Raw genomic sequence first — 14805 nt, forward strand, 5'->3', positions numbered from 1 at the left:
TACTAGTGTGGAACATTGTGGCATAGTACACATTTTTATTTAATCTGCTGTACTTTATATTTACATACTTCTTATTTTCATACTGTTATCTTCACTTTCTTATAATTCTCTCTGCTTTACACTGGAGCAACTGTAAAGAATCACAATTCTGATGGGGCAAATTACACTATTGTCAGTATTGTTAGTATATGGGGTCCAGTGACCTGAGCAAAGGTCCTATCAGCTAAAATAACTGAAAACTTTAAGTGCACAGGGCCTTTAAATCCAAAGAAATGCTAGCCTGCATACGTATTTATTTTAACTACGGCATTACATATCATCAAATCTAATCAAAATCTGAAACCTACACAGGGTTTTTTTCCCAGCCATTTTAATGCACCTGAATATATTCATGAAAAACGTAAGAATTCTACTATAATTTACAGTTGGTACACACATAATACAAATGAAAGTTTTTACTTATTTGTAAAAACTCTCTAACATCCCACTGGGTTATAATACACACCCGTTTTCAAGTCCAAGCGTGAAGCATCAATTTCACTTATGTATCACCAGGATATTTCACATACTAACAAGAATATTCCTAAAACGCTGACGACTAAAAACCCTTTAACACATAAAAATATCCAGAAAAAAAAACATGTACTTTATTGGAAACACTTTAAAATAAAGATTAAACTTTAAACAGCAATGTGTATCTGTATGAGTGTACAGACTTTACTTGTTTCCAATTGGAGGAGAGTGCCATACAGCTGAGCTGGTGCGTTTGAAGTAGCGCGGCTTGCTCTTGTAAAAGATGTTTTCCAGTTTTGGTGGCTCGATTGTTCCGAAGAAAGAGTCTAAATCAGGAGGGTTGAAGTACTGCTTCATTATTATCTGCTGCAGATTGTGACCTGGGAGGGGAGGGGAACATTTCAATACAATGTGTTCATTTAAGACCATACAACATTCAGAGTGAAATCAGCATTGTGATGCTGGGAAAACCACAAACAGGCTCTCTAACAAGCTACCAGTTATGTAAGACTCATTAAGCCTGGTGAGACCACCCTGACCATCTAAGATCAACATTCTGTTTTGCTCCTGTATCAGTCCAGACTCGCTTAGCTGTGATTAGCTAACAAGTTGCAAATAGTCAGTTTTAACCCTGTATATTAGATTTAGTATGAACAACACTATAGCTGTTCAGGTATACTGAAACAACTGAACACCATCATTAAAAATGACAGATAAACTAAATCAGGCCTACCTTCTGCCCAGGATGGAATAGGTTTCCTTGGGGCAGACTCGTCATCAGTAGAGTCATCACTGTTTTGGTCCATACCATAGTCTTCCGCGCTTTTGGACATAATAGGTTTGTTGCCGCCCTTTGGAGTGATGGAGTATGACTGTGGTGATTGCTGCAGAGGAAGACAAAACATTATGAGGCTACGCTCTCCTGACAATTTCTGTTTTAAAATAAAATATGACTCAATATGTGTGCATAAAACAAGAAAAGGAACTTAAATTTACCTCGACATCCACGGTCACATTGAGGCCAGCACCTTTTCCAACAGGCGTGCTCATTACAGAGCGCTGCAAAGATCAAGAAGAAAAGTGGTAAATGTGTCTTCTGTGGAGTTTTAGACCTCTAGTAACACGATGGAGCTCTGTTTCTACGAGCTTTGTTTATCATGTGCACAAGAACGCAGATGCATGTGTGCACTTCAGTCACGCTAATTCACTAATCAACAGGGTGCGGTAACACACTGGGATATGAAGCCACGTGCCAACAAAGACGGGACACACGACTGCAAGCGTGTGAAATTCTTTAATACTTTAAATTGTTTTTTAAGCAATCAGCTTTGCAAATGTTTTATGTGGAAAAAGTCCACTCTTCATATTTGTTAGACTTCAAGGATGTACACAATGCATTTTAGTGTGTAACACTGAATGTAAAGTAGGGATGTCAAACAGTACATTTATAAAAAACAAAAAACAAACGTGACTTATTGTATTTTGCATTAAAACAGTTATGAAGTCCATATTGACAAGGTAAAGCAATTTTTACCAGATTGTCTTGATAAGGAATCAAATGACAGTTAAAAAACTGCATAGGACTAACATAAAGTGGGCATCTCTGTAAAGGGGAGATTCATGGGTATCATGGATATCTTGAGGTCAGAGGTCACGGTACCCCTATAAAGTGGCCATGCAATGGCGCTTTTTCCATTATATTATATATTATAGTATTATATTATAGCATTATATAGCCCCTTCCTGAGAAGCTAACATGACATAACTGGTACCACTGGATTCATTAGGTCTCCTAGCAGCTGATGATACCTTGCTTTAAATCTCAGCCTGGTATAGACTCTTAAAATCAGGAGTGTTGGCAGGTGAATAACGTGATAAAAAAAAGTTTTTTAAAAAAAAGCATTATATACGGACCTTAAGCGCACCATGATAAACGTGTTAGCGCTGACAGCTCTTATTTAAAAATAACTTAACGGCAACATCAGTGGAGAAAAACCAGAGGAGACAAAAACCCACACAGAGAGCTTTAAACATCCAGGTAAATGATTCATGTGCATTAACATGGTTACTGAATAACACAGACATTGCCCGATTCAATCTCTACAAACCAAACTCTAACCCATTACCTGCCTTACAAGCACAGATGGGGAACATTTATAAGATTTAATTCCAAAATGTCAACACGTTCCTCCGATGAATAATTTACAGAAAGTAAAAAGTGATTTTCAGAGCAGCTATGTTTAAATTCTTACCTCTATGTCCACAGTCACATTCAGACAAGCAGCAGCCTTTATTACAGGGGAGAAAACAAAAGAGTACATCAGGGTCCAAAATACAAACTAGAGATATAATCGATGTGAGCATTAACATCAAACTTTTGCTTCTGTTCTAGTGTGCATGTGTACCTAAACTTAAGCGTAACCCCCCCCCCTGCTGGTTTACCTTTGCTTCAGCAGCCTTTTTAGCAGCAGCGGCAGCAGCAGCAGCAGCTACTCTCTCTTTAGCAGCTTTCTCCTCTGCGGCTAATCTCTGCTGCTCCTGCTGGTGGAAGAAAAATCACATGAGCAACCAGACAGCTGAGCAGCCAAAATAACAAACCCTGGGTATAGAAATAACCTTAAAATATCAGGGGACTATTCATACAAAGAGCTGTTTCATGGAGGTGAATATGGACATGATAAAACAGTGGAAATCCTCATGAAATTGACTTAACAAGAAATTAATTTCCCGAAACTTAGATACTCAACAAAAACTTGTGGTCATAAACAGGGTCTCTGCAGGATTCACAAGATTATGTTTTGAAGACCTTTGACATACCATAATAAGATTAACTAGTTTAATGTGATTTATTGTTGCAAATTTTTCATGTTAAATGAAGATTTTTAGTTTTTTGCCCATTTATGTGTCATTGTGTTTCCTGGCTTTTGTACCAGCATGAGTGACAGTGATGGCTGTTGACTCAAACTCCACAAAAAAAGGACTCAACAGCCTCCTGCTCACACAAACCCACTTTTAGGTTTTAAGTGTTTAACATCACCCAAACCCATAATCAGATACAAAAATGATTGAAAACATTACTGCCCACAGCATATAAGACATGCAATTTGCAATTTCAATTTCAATTTCAGCATTCCCAATGCCTCTTCTATAGATTATAGATTAATTTGACACTTTTGTGCTTTTTAAAACTTCCGCCCCAACTCCATCTACCTTGTATTACTCTCGTTGCCTTCTGGCCGACAGTAAAAGATGAGTCTAATCAAACAGCTCACTGGAGTCAAAATGTTTCATGAATTTGTTTGCTAGGAATACATTTACTAAACATTCATATAATAAGTGGAGAGGTAGAATGTGCATGTTTAATCAAAGTCAAATTCATTTAGGGTAAGGTATCCCTTTAAATAAATGCCATGCTTTCTTCTATTGGTACCTGCCAACAATGTTATTGATTTAAGTGACTGCTTTCCTGATGTGTGAATACTACATAGTGTTAATGTTGAAACCAGCCAGTGTTTAAACTTGTTTTTTGTCTGGTGTGGACTGCTAAAACAATCCCTGCTAAGACACGTGTCAAATAATAACTTTTTTAAAATTTCCATTTCTTACCAGTTTTCTTTTTTCCTCAAGCAGCCTTCTCTTCTCCTCCAGTTCTCTCCTCTCTTTCTCTATCGCTGCTCTCTCCAGCTCTCTTTGCAGAGCGAGAGCTTTTTCTTTTTCTACTCGTTCTCTGAAAAAAAAAAAACCCAACTTTTTCTTACCATTTTCAACAGTGCAACTTTTCAGTTTAATGCACCTGTATCAAGTGTTGTTAGGAGTATTAAAGGCGACAGAAAACCTTTCAGCAGCAGCTAGTCGTTCTCTCTCCAGCTCTCGCTCCCTCTCACGCTCCTGCTCTCTCTTCAGCTCCAGTGCTCGGCGAGCTTCAGCCAGCTTACGAGCTCGCTGTTCCTCCTCCTCGGCCTTCTTCTTGGCCAGTAACTCCTGCTGCCGTTTTTCTTCCTCCTTGAGTTTTAAAATAAACACACACAACTTAAGGCAAGTCTGACAGCAACATCTAATGGTTACGAAAATGTAATTACTGAAAGAAAAACCATCCTGCTACATGACAAGAGATGAGAAATTTGTTTTTTTGGATTGAACAGAGGAAAACCCTAAAAAAAAAAAGTAATTATATTTTTGAGGATATATGGTTTGGCTAGTTAAGCCTCCAACAGACTGAGACATCAAAATGAATGTATGCAGACTGTACAATGACAACACCAACTGAATTGCAGACTACAAAGTCCATCCATTGATGTCAATATGCAAAAACAAATGTAATCAGCATGCGTCATCCATCTATGCCACTGTAGTTGTAACAGAAAAATGAAAACAAACACAAAATCAAGCCCTCACTCTAGTGGCATTTATGTGTGTGGAAAAAAGTCTGAAGAAGAAGAGGAGGAGGACAAGAACGTGGACACAGTCGTGTCCGGGAAAAAAGAGGCCAACTTGGCGTGCTAATTTTGCACTGACAGCTCAAAGTATTAGCATCTACTGGCATTTAGCAGTGTAGCACTGATCAGTGCATCATTTCATGCTGTATTTCTATCGGTTGGTTAGTAGGCGCAGGTCGTAACAGGAGTCACACAGTGAGATGGTCATCTCAAATTTCTGACACTGTCAGAATTTTAGCCCAGGCTGTCTTTGACTGCAAGACCGTGACAACGGCCATCCTCTCACCACAGCCCGGCCAACGATATCACCATGTTTCTTTCACGATGTTCATCTTTCGTCTGAATCAACCCAAAATCCAAGTGTATGCCGGGCTTTAGTGTTGGCATTTTGCTCCACGTTACATGCAGTTTGTAATCAGCAGAACTATTCATTGCAGTGACAAAATTGATCCGCAGTGCCAAAAAAAGCACAGCTTCAGAAACAAACAAATGAAAGAACATCTCACTGCTTGCTGAATCTTCTTCCTTTTAACCTCTTCTTCCAGCTTCTTCTTCAGCTCCAGCTCCTCTTGACGTTTGAGGGCCACCTTCTTCTTGGCCTTCTCCTCTGCCAGACGCTGCATGAAGAGACACAATCCCAAAGATTAAACAAATATGTTCAGTCTGTTTTTAGGTGAACAATGAGATTCAGAGTTCCCAAATTTGTGCGTACCTTGTCATTTTTCTCGTCAATCTGAGCCATTTTTTGCTCAATCTTCTTTTTCTTTTCCTCCTCCCTCTGCTCCTCTTTAACTTTGGCCTCAAACACCCGTCTCAACCTCTCATCCCTCTTCCTAGAAGAAAAAAAAGAAGTTTTTTTTTAAAAACAAGGAAGAGCAAATAACAAAATGGTCCCACCAGAGTAAAGGGGCTGAGTATTAACCGTTTAAGTTCGTCCTGTTTCCTTTTCTTCTCCTCCTCCATTTTCTTCATTCTCTCCTCCTCTTGTTCCTGCTTCTTCTTAAGCGCCTCCAGTTTGTGACGCTCTTTTGTCTGAAAAAGAGAAAACAAGGTTTTGTTATCAGAAATCAGCCAATTCTAACATACTGTAATTGGCAAATGTAAAAAAAAAAATCAAACACACAGGTGGAGTTCATTCATGTGGAAACAGTGAAGGTGATGGATGAAGCAAAGATCCACCCTGACAGACTTTGTGTTTTTAATGGTCTTAAAGAGTTATAGATCTTGTGTCTCTCTAAACAAGCTGTCACCCAACTTCATTATGTCATCTCTGTGGTATCTAATGCAACAACAGTTTACCTGACAACAGACACGAAGTACAGAAACGGTTGACCTGCACATTACAAATGTTCACCAACAAGTGTAGCTCATGCCATCTGATTAAAAGAGGAAATTAATTGCAAAAATCAACCCAGACGCCAAAAAGGAGATTTTAATGAGATTTTAATTTAGGGATGCACAATATTGGATTTTTTGCTGATATCCGCTATACAAATATATAATGACTAATTTGGCCAATGACTGATACCTATACATATACACACACACATATATATGATATATATGATATATATATATATGTGATGGTCCACCAGCAGATGGAGACATAAAATACAATGCTGTCAGTGTATTTAATATTCATAATGCAAAATAAAGTTGATGTTTTGTACATGTTCATTTTGTTAATTAAAAAAATAAAAATAACGGTTTGTGAAATTGGCAAAGATCAGCATGCTGGCCGATTCCGAAATTTCATTTTAAAGCCAATATCTGCTGATACCGATGAGGTGCAGATATTATCGTACATTCCTACTTTGATTCCGATCAGTGTGATCTCCTCATCCTCTCCATTATTCCACTGACACACAGTCAGATAGTGACATGGCTTCTGGTTAAGATGGACTTTTACTTCAATTTCTACTTCTGGTGAATTATGCTTCAAAATCTACAAACAGTGAGGTTACCAAAGCCGTTTTAGAGGGTTTGAAGGATTGTTAGACTAAAAGATTGCGAAGTATGAGCATGAGTGACCCGTGAGATCAGAGACACCATCAGCTATCAAAGTGTTAAAGGGCTTATTTAAGGTATGTGGTAAAAGAAGAGACATTCAGTCAAGATGCACAGTGGGGTGTTAAGACACCATAAAATGCCCACAAACAACATACAGCGCTCCCACATTATACTTACCACTATACCATCGCCCAACTGGGGAGGGGAGAAAAAAATATCCAAATAAGAGGACCATGTAATTTAATAGCTTGACAAAGATGTGAGCCACGATATTTTCAAATTCAAGAATGTGCACTTATTTTTAATATCACAATCTCAATTCAATTTGCAACATTTTTTCTCTGTTTATTTGTGCTGTTGCAAGGTCTTACATGTTCTAAGATATTCCATCTATTCAGGTTCAAGGAATCATAATTTAGTTTCCATAAAGAGTTATGCTGATACATTTGAATTTATTCCCAACTAACTACAATATCACCAGTTTAGTCAGCAGGTTTCGATGTTAAGATGTCTGGATTGGTATCGAGACACATCCAGATACATTTTAAAGTGATAGTTCAAGATTTTTGACGCTGTATCGAGTGTAACCATAAGTTACGCTTTAGTCAGCTCACATTAAGAGCCGTTAGCAGCACTTTCTGACCCAAACAGCTGACTGGCGGCAGATGAGAAATGTGGTGCCAAAGAAAAAGGCTGTGTACTGTTTTTATTTCTTTGATTACTGTCCCGTCTTTTTCTCCCCCCCCCATCTTTTTATTTGTTCATTCTATTTTATTTTTTATTTCATTTCTTTATTAATTAATCGACTTATTTATTTACTTATTTTCCCCTTTTGACATGATTGAAAGGTCTTCATGTTCATTTGGTTGTGTGTTTTGATTTTTCTATGTTCATATAAACCAATTAAAACAGAATTACAAATAAAAGGAAAAAGACTGTGTAATGGCAAGCTAAAGCAGTAAAAATACTCTAAATAAAGTATCTACTTACACTGAATTTTTATTTTTTTAGGTAGGCCTTTTTAAAGTGGCTAAAATACATTTTGATATCAACCCCCTTAGGTGTGGGCCCTGTCTACTTTATGTAATACAGTCGCTACTGTATGTAAACATTGACTATACATAAGTATCTTGAGCAGCCCCAACTCAAAAATCCCAATTTATCAATTAAATGTATTGGTATCAATCAAAATCTGGTCTTTTCTTCACTGAACTTTCGTCACTTTTATGTCTACTTCAGCCTGCTAGTATTGCAGTTGGGCTCCACAGTGAAGACATGCTACTGCATGACAATGTTGTTCCTGTGTTTAGAGTTTTAGCTTACCTTTGGATCAGTCTTCAGAGGAGTGGTGTGTTTGATAAAGGACTTGATAACAGCAGTCCGTCCAAGGGAATTTGGCGTCATCATTAGCATCTGATTCCTCTGTACAGTGTGGAGGAAAGATCTCATGTTGGGTCTCACTGCCTGTGTATTTTATAACAAAAGAGGAGAAGTTGCCATAAAATTACTATTTTATCCACTCATCATTTTGTACATCTATCCCTAAATTTTTATTTTTTCATCCTTAACATTCAGCAAGATTTCGATTCATCTTACACTTTGGCTTTTCTTGGGAGGAGAGTGCCTCTTTGTGGGACTTTCTTCTACAGTATCTGGTGCTTTGCGTTTGGTACTCTGGCGTGATCTGGAGACAGAGAAAAATGTTTTTTAAAGACACAACACAAAATTTAACACTTGTTGTATGTTGATGCATACTTTAAAGAAGCCCCATGCAACATAAGACTCGGGGCCTGAGATGAATCCACACAATTCTCAAAATGGATATGACTAAGCCAGCAGCTAGCTGCTAACGGTGCTAACAGAGGGAACAGTGCTGACAGTGCTAAGAGGTAGGGGGACCAGAGGGTGAGCATTAAGGGCTTGACACACAAAGCTGACAGCCAGTGACCCCCTGTTGCTGCAGTGTGTCTCACATCTTCTGCCCTTAGTGATGCTAGTCGGCTTTCTTCCTGCTAATTCAGCATGTTGAAGGCAGCGGCAGAGTCCTTCAGTGGATGAACTCTTATTGGCAGTTTCGCTCAGTGCAAGAGAAGAGAAACGGAGGTGAGGGATGTAAACAAATGGCTTATGTCCAGGGGGAGTGGGGTCGAAAAAACTTGTTACATGAGTTAGATTGTTTTTATTCAGTTATTGAGCTCTTTGGCAGAAATGTTTGTCGATGGTTTGCGTCATTATTCACTGCTGCACGGTGAATATTATTTGTTCTTTCAATACTAAGATTGCGATTTTAATGTGTTACCTGGCTAACTAGCACCAAGATGATCTTTTGGTTTCCCTTTTTTAATGATGAATACAGACAACTATATGCTGGTATGGAGGGGTATGCAACATACATGCTGGCTGGCCATCGCATTGGTGTGTTCATATGAAACTTTTTGGCCAAAATATGGCGACGTGAGGCGACGCAACAGAGGCTTTCGCCGCTGCTGATTCTCCGATGACAGTTTGGTGTGTCTCTGCCTTTTAACTTGCGCAACACCACCATTCTGCCACCTTAGGTCTGCACAGTGTTATCAGCTGTCACTGCTGTATAAACGCAGAGCACAACTTCATTCTTTGCTCAGGACACCATTGCTCCACAGAGCAAACTGCTGCTGTATTAATGATCTGAATGTTTTATGGAGCTCCTTTAATGCCACTGCATACACAGTCACACACACACAGCACTCACCTGCGCCCTGACTGGGATGACTGTTGCTTCTCAGCGACTGTAACACAAACATGCGTTTAGCAAATACAAATATTATATTATATTATATTATATTATATTATATTATATTATATTATATTATATTATATTATATTATATTATATTATATTATATTATATTATATTATATTATATTATATTATATTATATTATATTATATTATATTATATTATATATCCAGAACGATCAACAAAAATCTAATTAATCAAGAACAAATTGTTCTCATACCAGTTTTTTTGTTAGGAGTATTCACAGAGTTTGCAGCCACCGATCGAGTGATCCGTCCAACAGACTGGTGTACGCTCTGGTTAATCTGGATCTACATTTGTTCAATACAAATAATGTAAAGCAAAAACATCAGTGATCAATAATAAATGGATAAATTCAGTTTCAGTTTGACACTTTAAACAGGCAAAGATACTTTTTCATACCTCTGGAGTTTCCTTCCCCTCTTCAGCTGCAGCACTCTCCTCTGAGTCTCCACTTACAGCTTCTGACATGCTGCAGCAGTGAAGAAATTGACATGGGTAAGAAAAACTTCAAAACATATCAACATTTAATTCATGTCTAGTCCCATGTGAGTAAGAGCAATTTACCAGTTACTGTTATAAATAGTTTACATTCTTTTTTCAGATACCTGATTTTTTTTTTGTTCCAATAAAACATTGATATAATCACCACTGCAAAGAAAATGCTACTCACGGCTCTCTGTCCTCTTCCTCTGCAGAGTCCACGCAAGAATCCTCTACAATCACAAAAAATAGCCAATTATAACGTACATATTAACAACAAAGTATGGAAGAAATGCTAATGTTTTGCATTTTTATGTAATTATCAATCAAATATCTGTCATTTCTTACCCTCGGTGTTGCTGCTACATGTGGAGGTGCCTGTGCGAGCTGCCTTCCTCTTAAGCATGGAACGGCGTGAGGCACGGCGAACAGACTCCTGCGTCATACTGTGCCGCAGACCGGCCAGCGAGTGACGCAGCTTGAGGGAGCACCGTACGGAGCTCCGCCGTGAGCTTCGAGCTGTGCCAGCTATGGCAATCTTTGCAGCTGTACGGCCAGGAGACGGCTGCGGCTGTTTCGCCAACTCAGCAGACAAGCGGTCTGACGAAGAGATGCTGACAACAACCTCAGGTGCAGGTATCTCAGGTGGAGACTGGGCGGTGCTACATTTGGGGTCCGGCTTGTCTTCTCCACTGTCTACCTTGTTACTTTGGTCCATCTCCTCGTCCTCTGCCAGCTCCGGCTTCTTGTTCTGCACCTCCTCAGTTTTACAGCTGCCATGTGACTGGCTCACTTCCTCTGCCACCTCAGGCTTTGTTTGTTTGTTTTTGCGGGTGGTGCGTTTAGGCTGTGTAGTGGTGTTGGTGTCAGAGGAGGAAGCTTCAGGAATGGATCCTTCTTCAGCAATGAAGTTCAGTGATTTGACAGAGGAGCCACGAAGGTTGCTGCGCCTTCCCTTGGAAAATCTGGACAGGAAATGAAAATGAGTTACAGAGGGAGAACACGTGTAAATTACATTTAAAACGTGAAACTTTTGCCTTCACTAAAACAATAAGGAAAGCAACAAACCTTCGTCTGGCCTGATTTTCTTCCTGATGCCCCACGGATACACGCTTCCTGCGACTGTTCTTTTTCTGTGATGGGGTTTTTGGCATCAATTCTGGTTCAGCATTGAAATCCCTAAAATAAAAAAATAAAAACAGCTTCACTTGAAAAACTTTCAAGACAGCTCTAGAGAAGAACTGATTCCTGAGGGTGGAAACTTGCAAATTAAAACAACAGACCTAAAATTTGTTCAGTGTTTTGTTTTGAATGAAAATACTGCAAACCTACCTTGAGAACATGCGGTTGGCCTCTTGTTGGATTTCCTCAAGCCAAACCATGTGGACATTATCAATGTCACTCGTGAATTCTTGTTCTTTGCCATCAAACATTTGCATGAGGGATCGTACTGATGATAGTACGGAGTTCATGTTGACGGCCTGAGGGAAAGATTGCACCATTAAAACAGGACAAGGTGGAACAGACTTGAGATGGCAAGTAAAGACTGATTAATTCAAGCATCACCATAAAGGTCATAACCAGACTGGTTATTTATATTTTTGTGTGTATATTTGAGTCATTATTTTCCCTCTAGCATGACGACTTAAACCAGCTTTCAATAAACCACCACAATGTAACCTGGAAATATTCAGCCAGCCAAAGTTTTTTACATTCTGTAATGCATCAATAACTGATGCAATATTAAGACTATAACCTCTTTTCCCTGAGGGAGAGGAACTAGGTCATAACTCACCATAGTATATGTGTCAGCCACACCATGTGAATAAAATGAAAGGTAAGGAACAAGTACTGCAGCTATTATTGACAGAAAACATGTCATCTTCAATGGTGAAGCGTTCCATGTTTTTTAATTGACATTTAAACCAAAGGTTTTCTATTGGTGTTATACATGACATAGATCATTCATTTATTTACACTGAAAAATCATTGAGGGTGAGCCCTCATTTACAATGTCGAGCAAATGAAAATATTGAAATGCAAGAATAACAAAAAATAATAAGTATATAAATAAATGATAATAAAAAGGAATACAAACAATTCGTAAAAACAGTTGCAATCAGAAGTAGAGAGCTTAACATTTAAAGATCTAAAATGACCTTAAAAAACCACTACTTGTTTTTTTTTTAAGGTGCTTTGTGGTGACATGAAAATTTGATCCTACATTTTTGCTGCAATGTATACATTTGAATCTAATACCTTCATTAATTGTAGGAAAATGAACACACACATACACACACACACTCACACGACTCTTTGAAAGGTTAACAGTGTTACAAGGTGAACCATCTTTTAGCATCAGTCACACAAACAAGCAACCTCACTAAACAATCTTTTCAAGTCACAGTCAGTGCAGGGTTAAATATTTTTGATAATGCACTAGCAAGTTTATCATAGTCTCAAACACAGTAATAAACACCACACTGACAAGTAATTTCAGTATATCAGTTGCATCAGTCTACTTATTCGTAGCTTCGACTGTTTTGTTTTGTTTTGTTTTTCAGTCTTGCAATGTCAGATCCATTTTGTCTTCGTAAATGTAATCGGTGCATGCGCAATGTCTTCTGTTTTCGCGGACGGATGGGATGAGCTCTAAGTAACTATAGATGTTAATAACAATAGGTTCGGCAAGAACATGACGTTAGTAGTCTTCAACAACACCAACTTATTTATGGTAACAGGGCAAATTAACAATAGCCTGACATACAGCAAGACGTTTTATGATGTGAACAGAATTAGCTAACGTTCCCAAAGTCACAAGTTAGCTTAACATTCGCTAACATTAAACACTCAAAAGCTACATAAACTAACGTTAGCCAAATAATGTAAAGTGCTGGCTTAATAGCAGTAACAGTTACAGTTAGACACGATGAGATACTTTAACTTGTTGCTGGAAAAAAAATGTTTTTAATAACGGCTCCCAACGTTTTAAAAGGCTAATGTTACGATGTTAGCCTAGCTGGCTAACATTGTCTTTGACGTCAAAATAAGAAGCGTTACCTTTGATATCCCAGTCCCTGAAAAAAAATCCGATGCGCAGTGTTCAGGTTATCAAAAAAAAAAGCTAACTCAGTCTCATGCTGATGTGAAAATAAATGTGCTAAAATATTCACACTTTGCTTTGCAGATCATGTGTGGACCATCAACAACCTGAAAGTCCCGGACAGTAACTGCAATCCTCCCACCGACCCGCTGAAACCGTTTAACTTGTTCAAAACTTTACCAGCCAATCCCGAGCTGAAGCTCAGTGACGTTTCCGGTGGGTTGTTCGATTTGTACTTTAGATTTGCTGCAGGGGCGGATCCCGTCTGTCTGAACAATAGCGAGCTATAGGAAGGGGCGTGGAACCGTCGACATGTGAATAAAAATCGAGCAAACCCAACGGAAGTTAGGGGCGGAGTTACAGCGCTGCTCGGGTTTAAATCAACCAATTGTTGTTTTGGTAGGACTTGCTCCGCCCCGCCCAGAGCTCACTCAAACACATGTACCGCAGTGGTTTTTCATTTTCTGTTCTTTTAATTATTATGCCTGAAAACAGGTAGACATGAAGGGATTTTAAGAAATACTTCAAAGACAACCACGGGTGGCCTACTTTGGAGCCACACGCGTCTTTTGTAAAAGTAAAAAAGTAAATGTGAAGACAGTTTTTGTCCTTTGTCACATCCGCTCCTGCAGACGGTTGCTGCCCCCTCCAGTAAACAAAGCTACAGGAGGTTTGGTCACATGATAAAGGCTATGGTGTTCATGCTAAGGGACTGCTCATTATTACAGAGGAGGGGGGTTGAACCTAGTTTTCTCTTTTTTTTTTCTTTTTTAACCCTCCCCAAAGCTACAAATATTTATTTGAGCTTCCCTGAGGGACAAGGGGAAATGTATGTGGCTCCCTTTACCTTAATTTAGTTGTTCGACTTTTAAAATATACCCTTTGATGCATGAAAGCTGTAAGTTAACCCTTTGAAAGCTGGAACATCTGTTTCCCTGCGCTGCATTCAGATGCCTTTCACAAGCATTTAAACCTCTGAAACCTGAGAAAATTAGTGTGATTTATTTTGAAAAACATGAGGTGGAAAATAAAGAGCAACTTGACCAGAAATGTCCAGCAAAAATTACAAAAAAATACTTATTACTTACTTGTACATATTTTTTAGTACTTTCTTCTTAACATTTTCTTGTTTGTTTCCGTATTCTTTTTTTAATTTTTTTTTAGGCAAGTTTCTTAAAGCCTCTACTAATGTGTTTATTTATGTGCTTATTTTCTGATAATTATCTGGTAACTGTTCTAATTTCTTGGCAATTGTGGGGCCATGTCTTGATACACTGCTTGTTGCCTTACTTTTGAAAGAAATTCAAGCAATTTGCTCAGGTTTAAAAGGGTTCAAAGTTGAAGATGAAATGATGGAGTTCAAAAAGATATTTTTCACTCCTGTCCTGCATGCTGTTTCGTTTGTGAAAACTGGTTACTTTTGGCATAATTTTAAATGACACATGCAGAAAAAAGGCATTAT

At 38.5% G+C, this 14805-nt stretch overlaps 1 protein-coding gene across 2 annotated transcripts; it reads right to left on the reverse strand.

Annotated features, from left to right (window-relative positions):
• Positions 1-275: 275 nt before the first annotated feature.
• On the reverse strand, positions 276-13497 carry incenp (inner centromere protein). Of its 2 annotated transcripts, XM_042496145.2 has the most exons (21): positions 13301-13497; positions 11573-11721; positions 11309-11419; positions 10589-11205; positions 10431-10473; positions 10160-10229; positions 9957-10047; positions 9691-9727; positions 8556-8643; positions 8283-8423; positions 7137-7154; positions 5872-5981; positions 5662-5782; positions 5456-5566; positions 4349-4515; positions 4120-4240; positions 2956-3054; positions 2766-2801; positions 1510-1572; positions 1247-1397; positions 276-893 (listed from the first exon to the last, which is right to left on the reverse strand). In XM_042496145.2, exons 2-21 carry the CDS (start codon positions 11710-11712, stop codon positions 718-720), a joined length of 2511 nt encoding a protein of 836 aa, XP_042352079.1. In that variant the 5' UTR covers positions 11713-11721; positions 13301-13497; the 3' UTR covers positions 276-717. The 2 variants fall into 2 exon arrangements, with proteins under 2 accessions (XP_042352079.1, XP_042352081.1); XM_042496147.2 differs by lacking the exon at positions 7137-7154.
• Positions 13498-14805: the final 1308 nt, after the last annotated feature.

The sequence above is a fragment of the Plectropomus leopardus genome, chromosome 7 (assembly GCF_026936395.1).
Source record: "Plectropomus leopardus strain MGB_pleo_1.0 chromosome 7, ASM2693639v1, whole genome shotgun sequence".
Lineage (NCBI taxonomy): Eukaryota > Metazoa > Chordata > Actinopteri > Perciformes > Serranidae > Plectropomus > Plectropomus leopardus.

Coding starts and splice junctions, on each gene's coding strand:
- incenp (XM_042496145.2), bottom strand. CDS start 11,712: ATGAACTCCGTACTATCATCAGTACGATCCCTCATGCAAATGTTTGAT. Junction 10,474..10,588: donor ATGTAGCAGCAACACCGAGG/GTAAGAAATGAC, acceptor TTGTGATTGTAG/AGGATTCTTGCGTGGACTCT. Junction 4,516..5,455: donor GGAAGAAGATTCAGCAAGCA/GTGAGATGTTCT, acceptor TTAAAACTCAAG/GAGGAAGAAAAACGGCAGCA.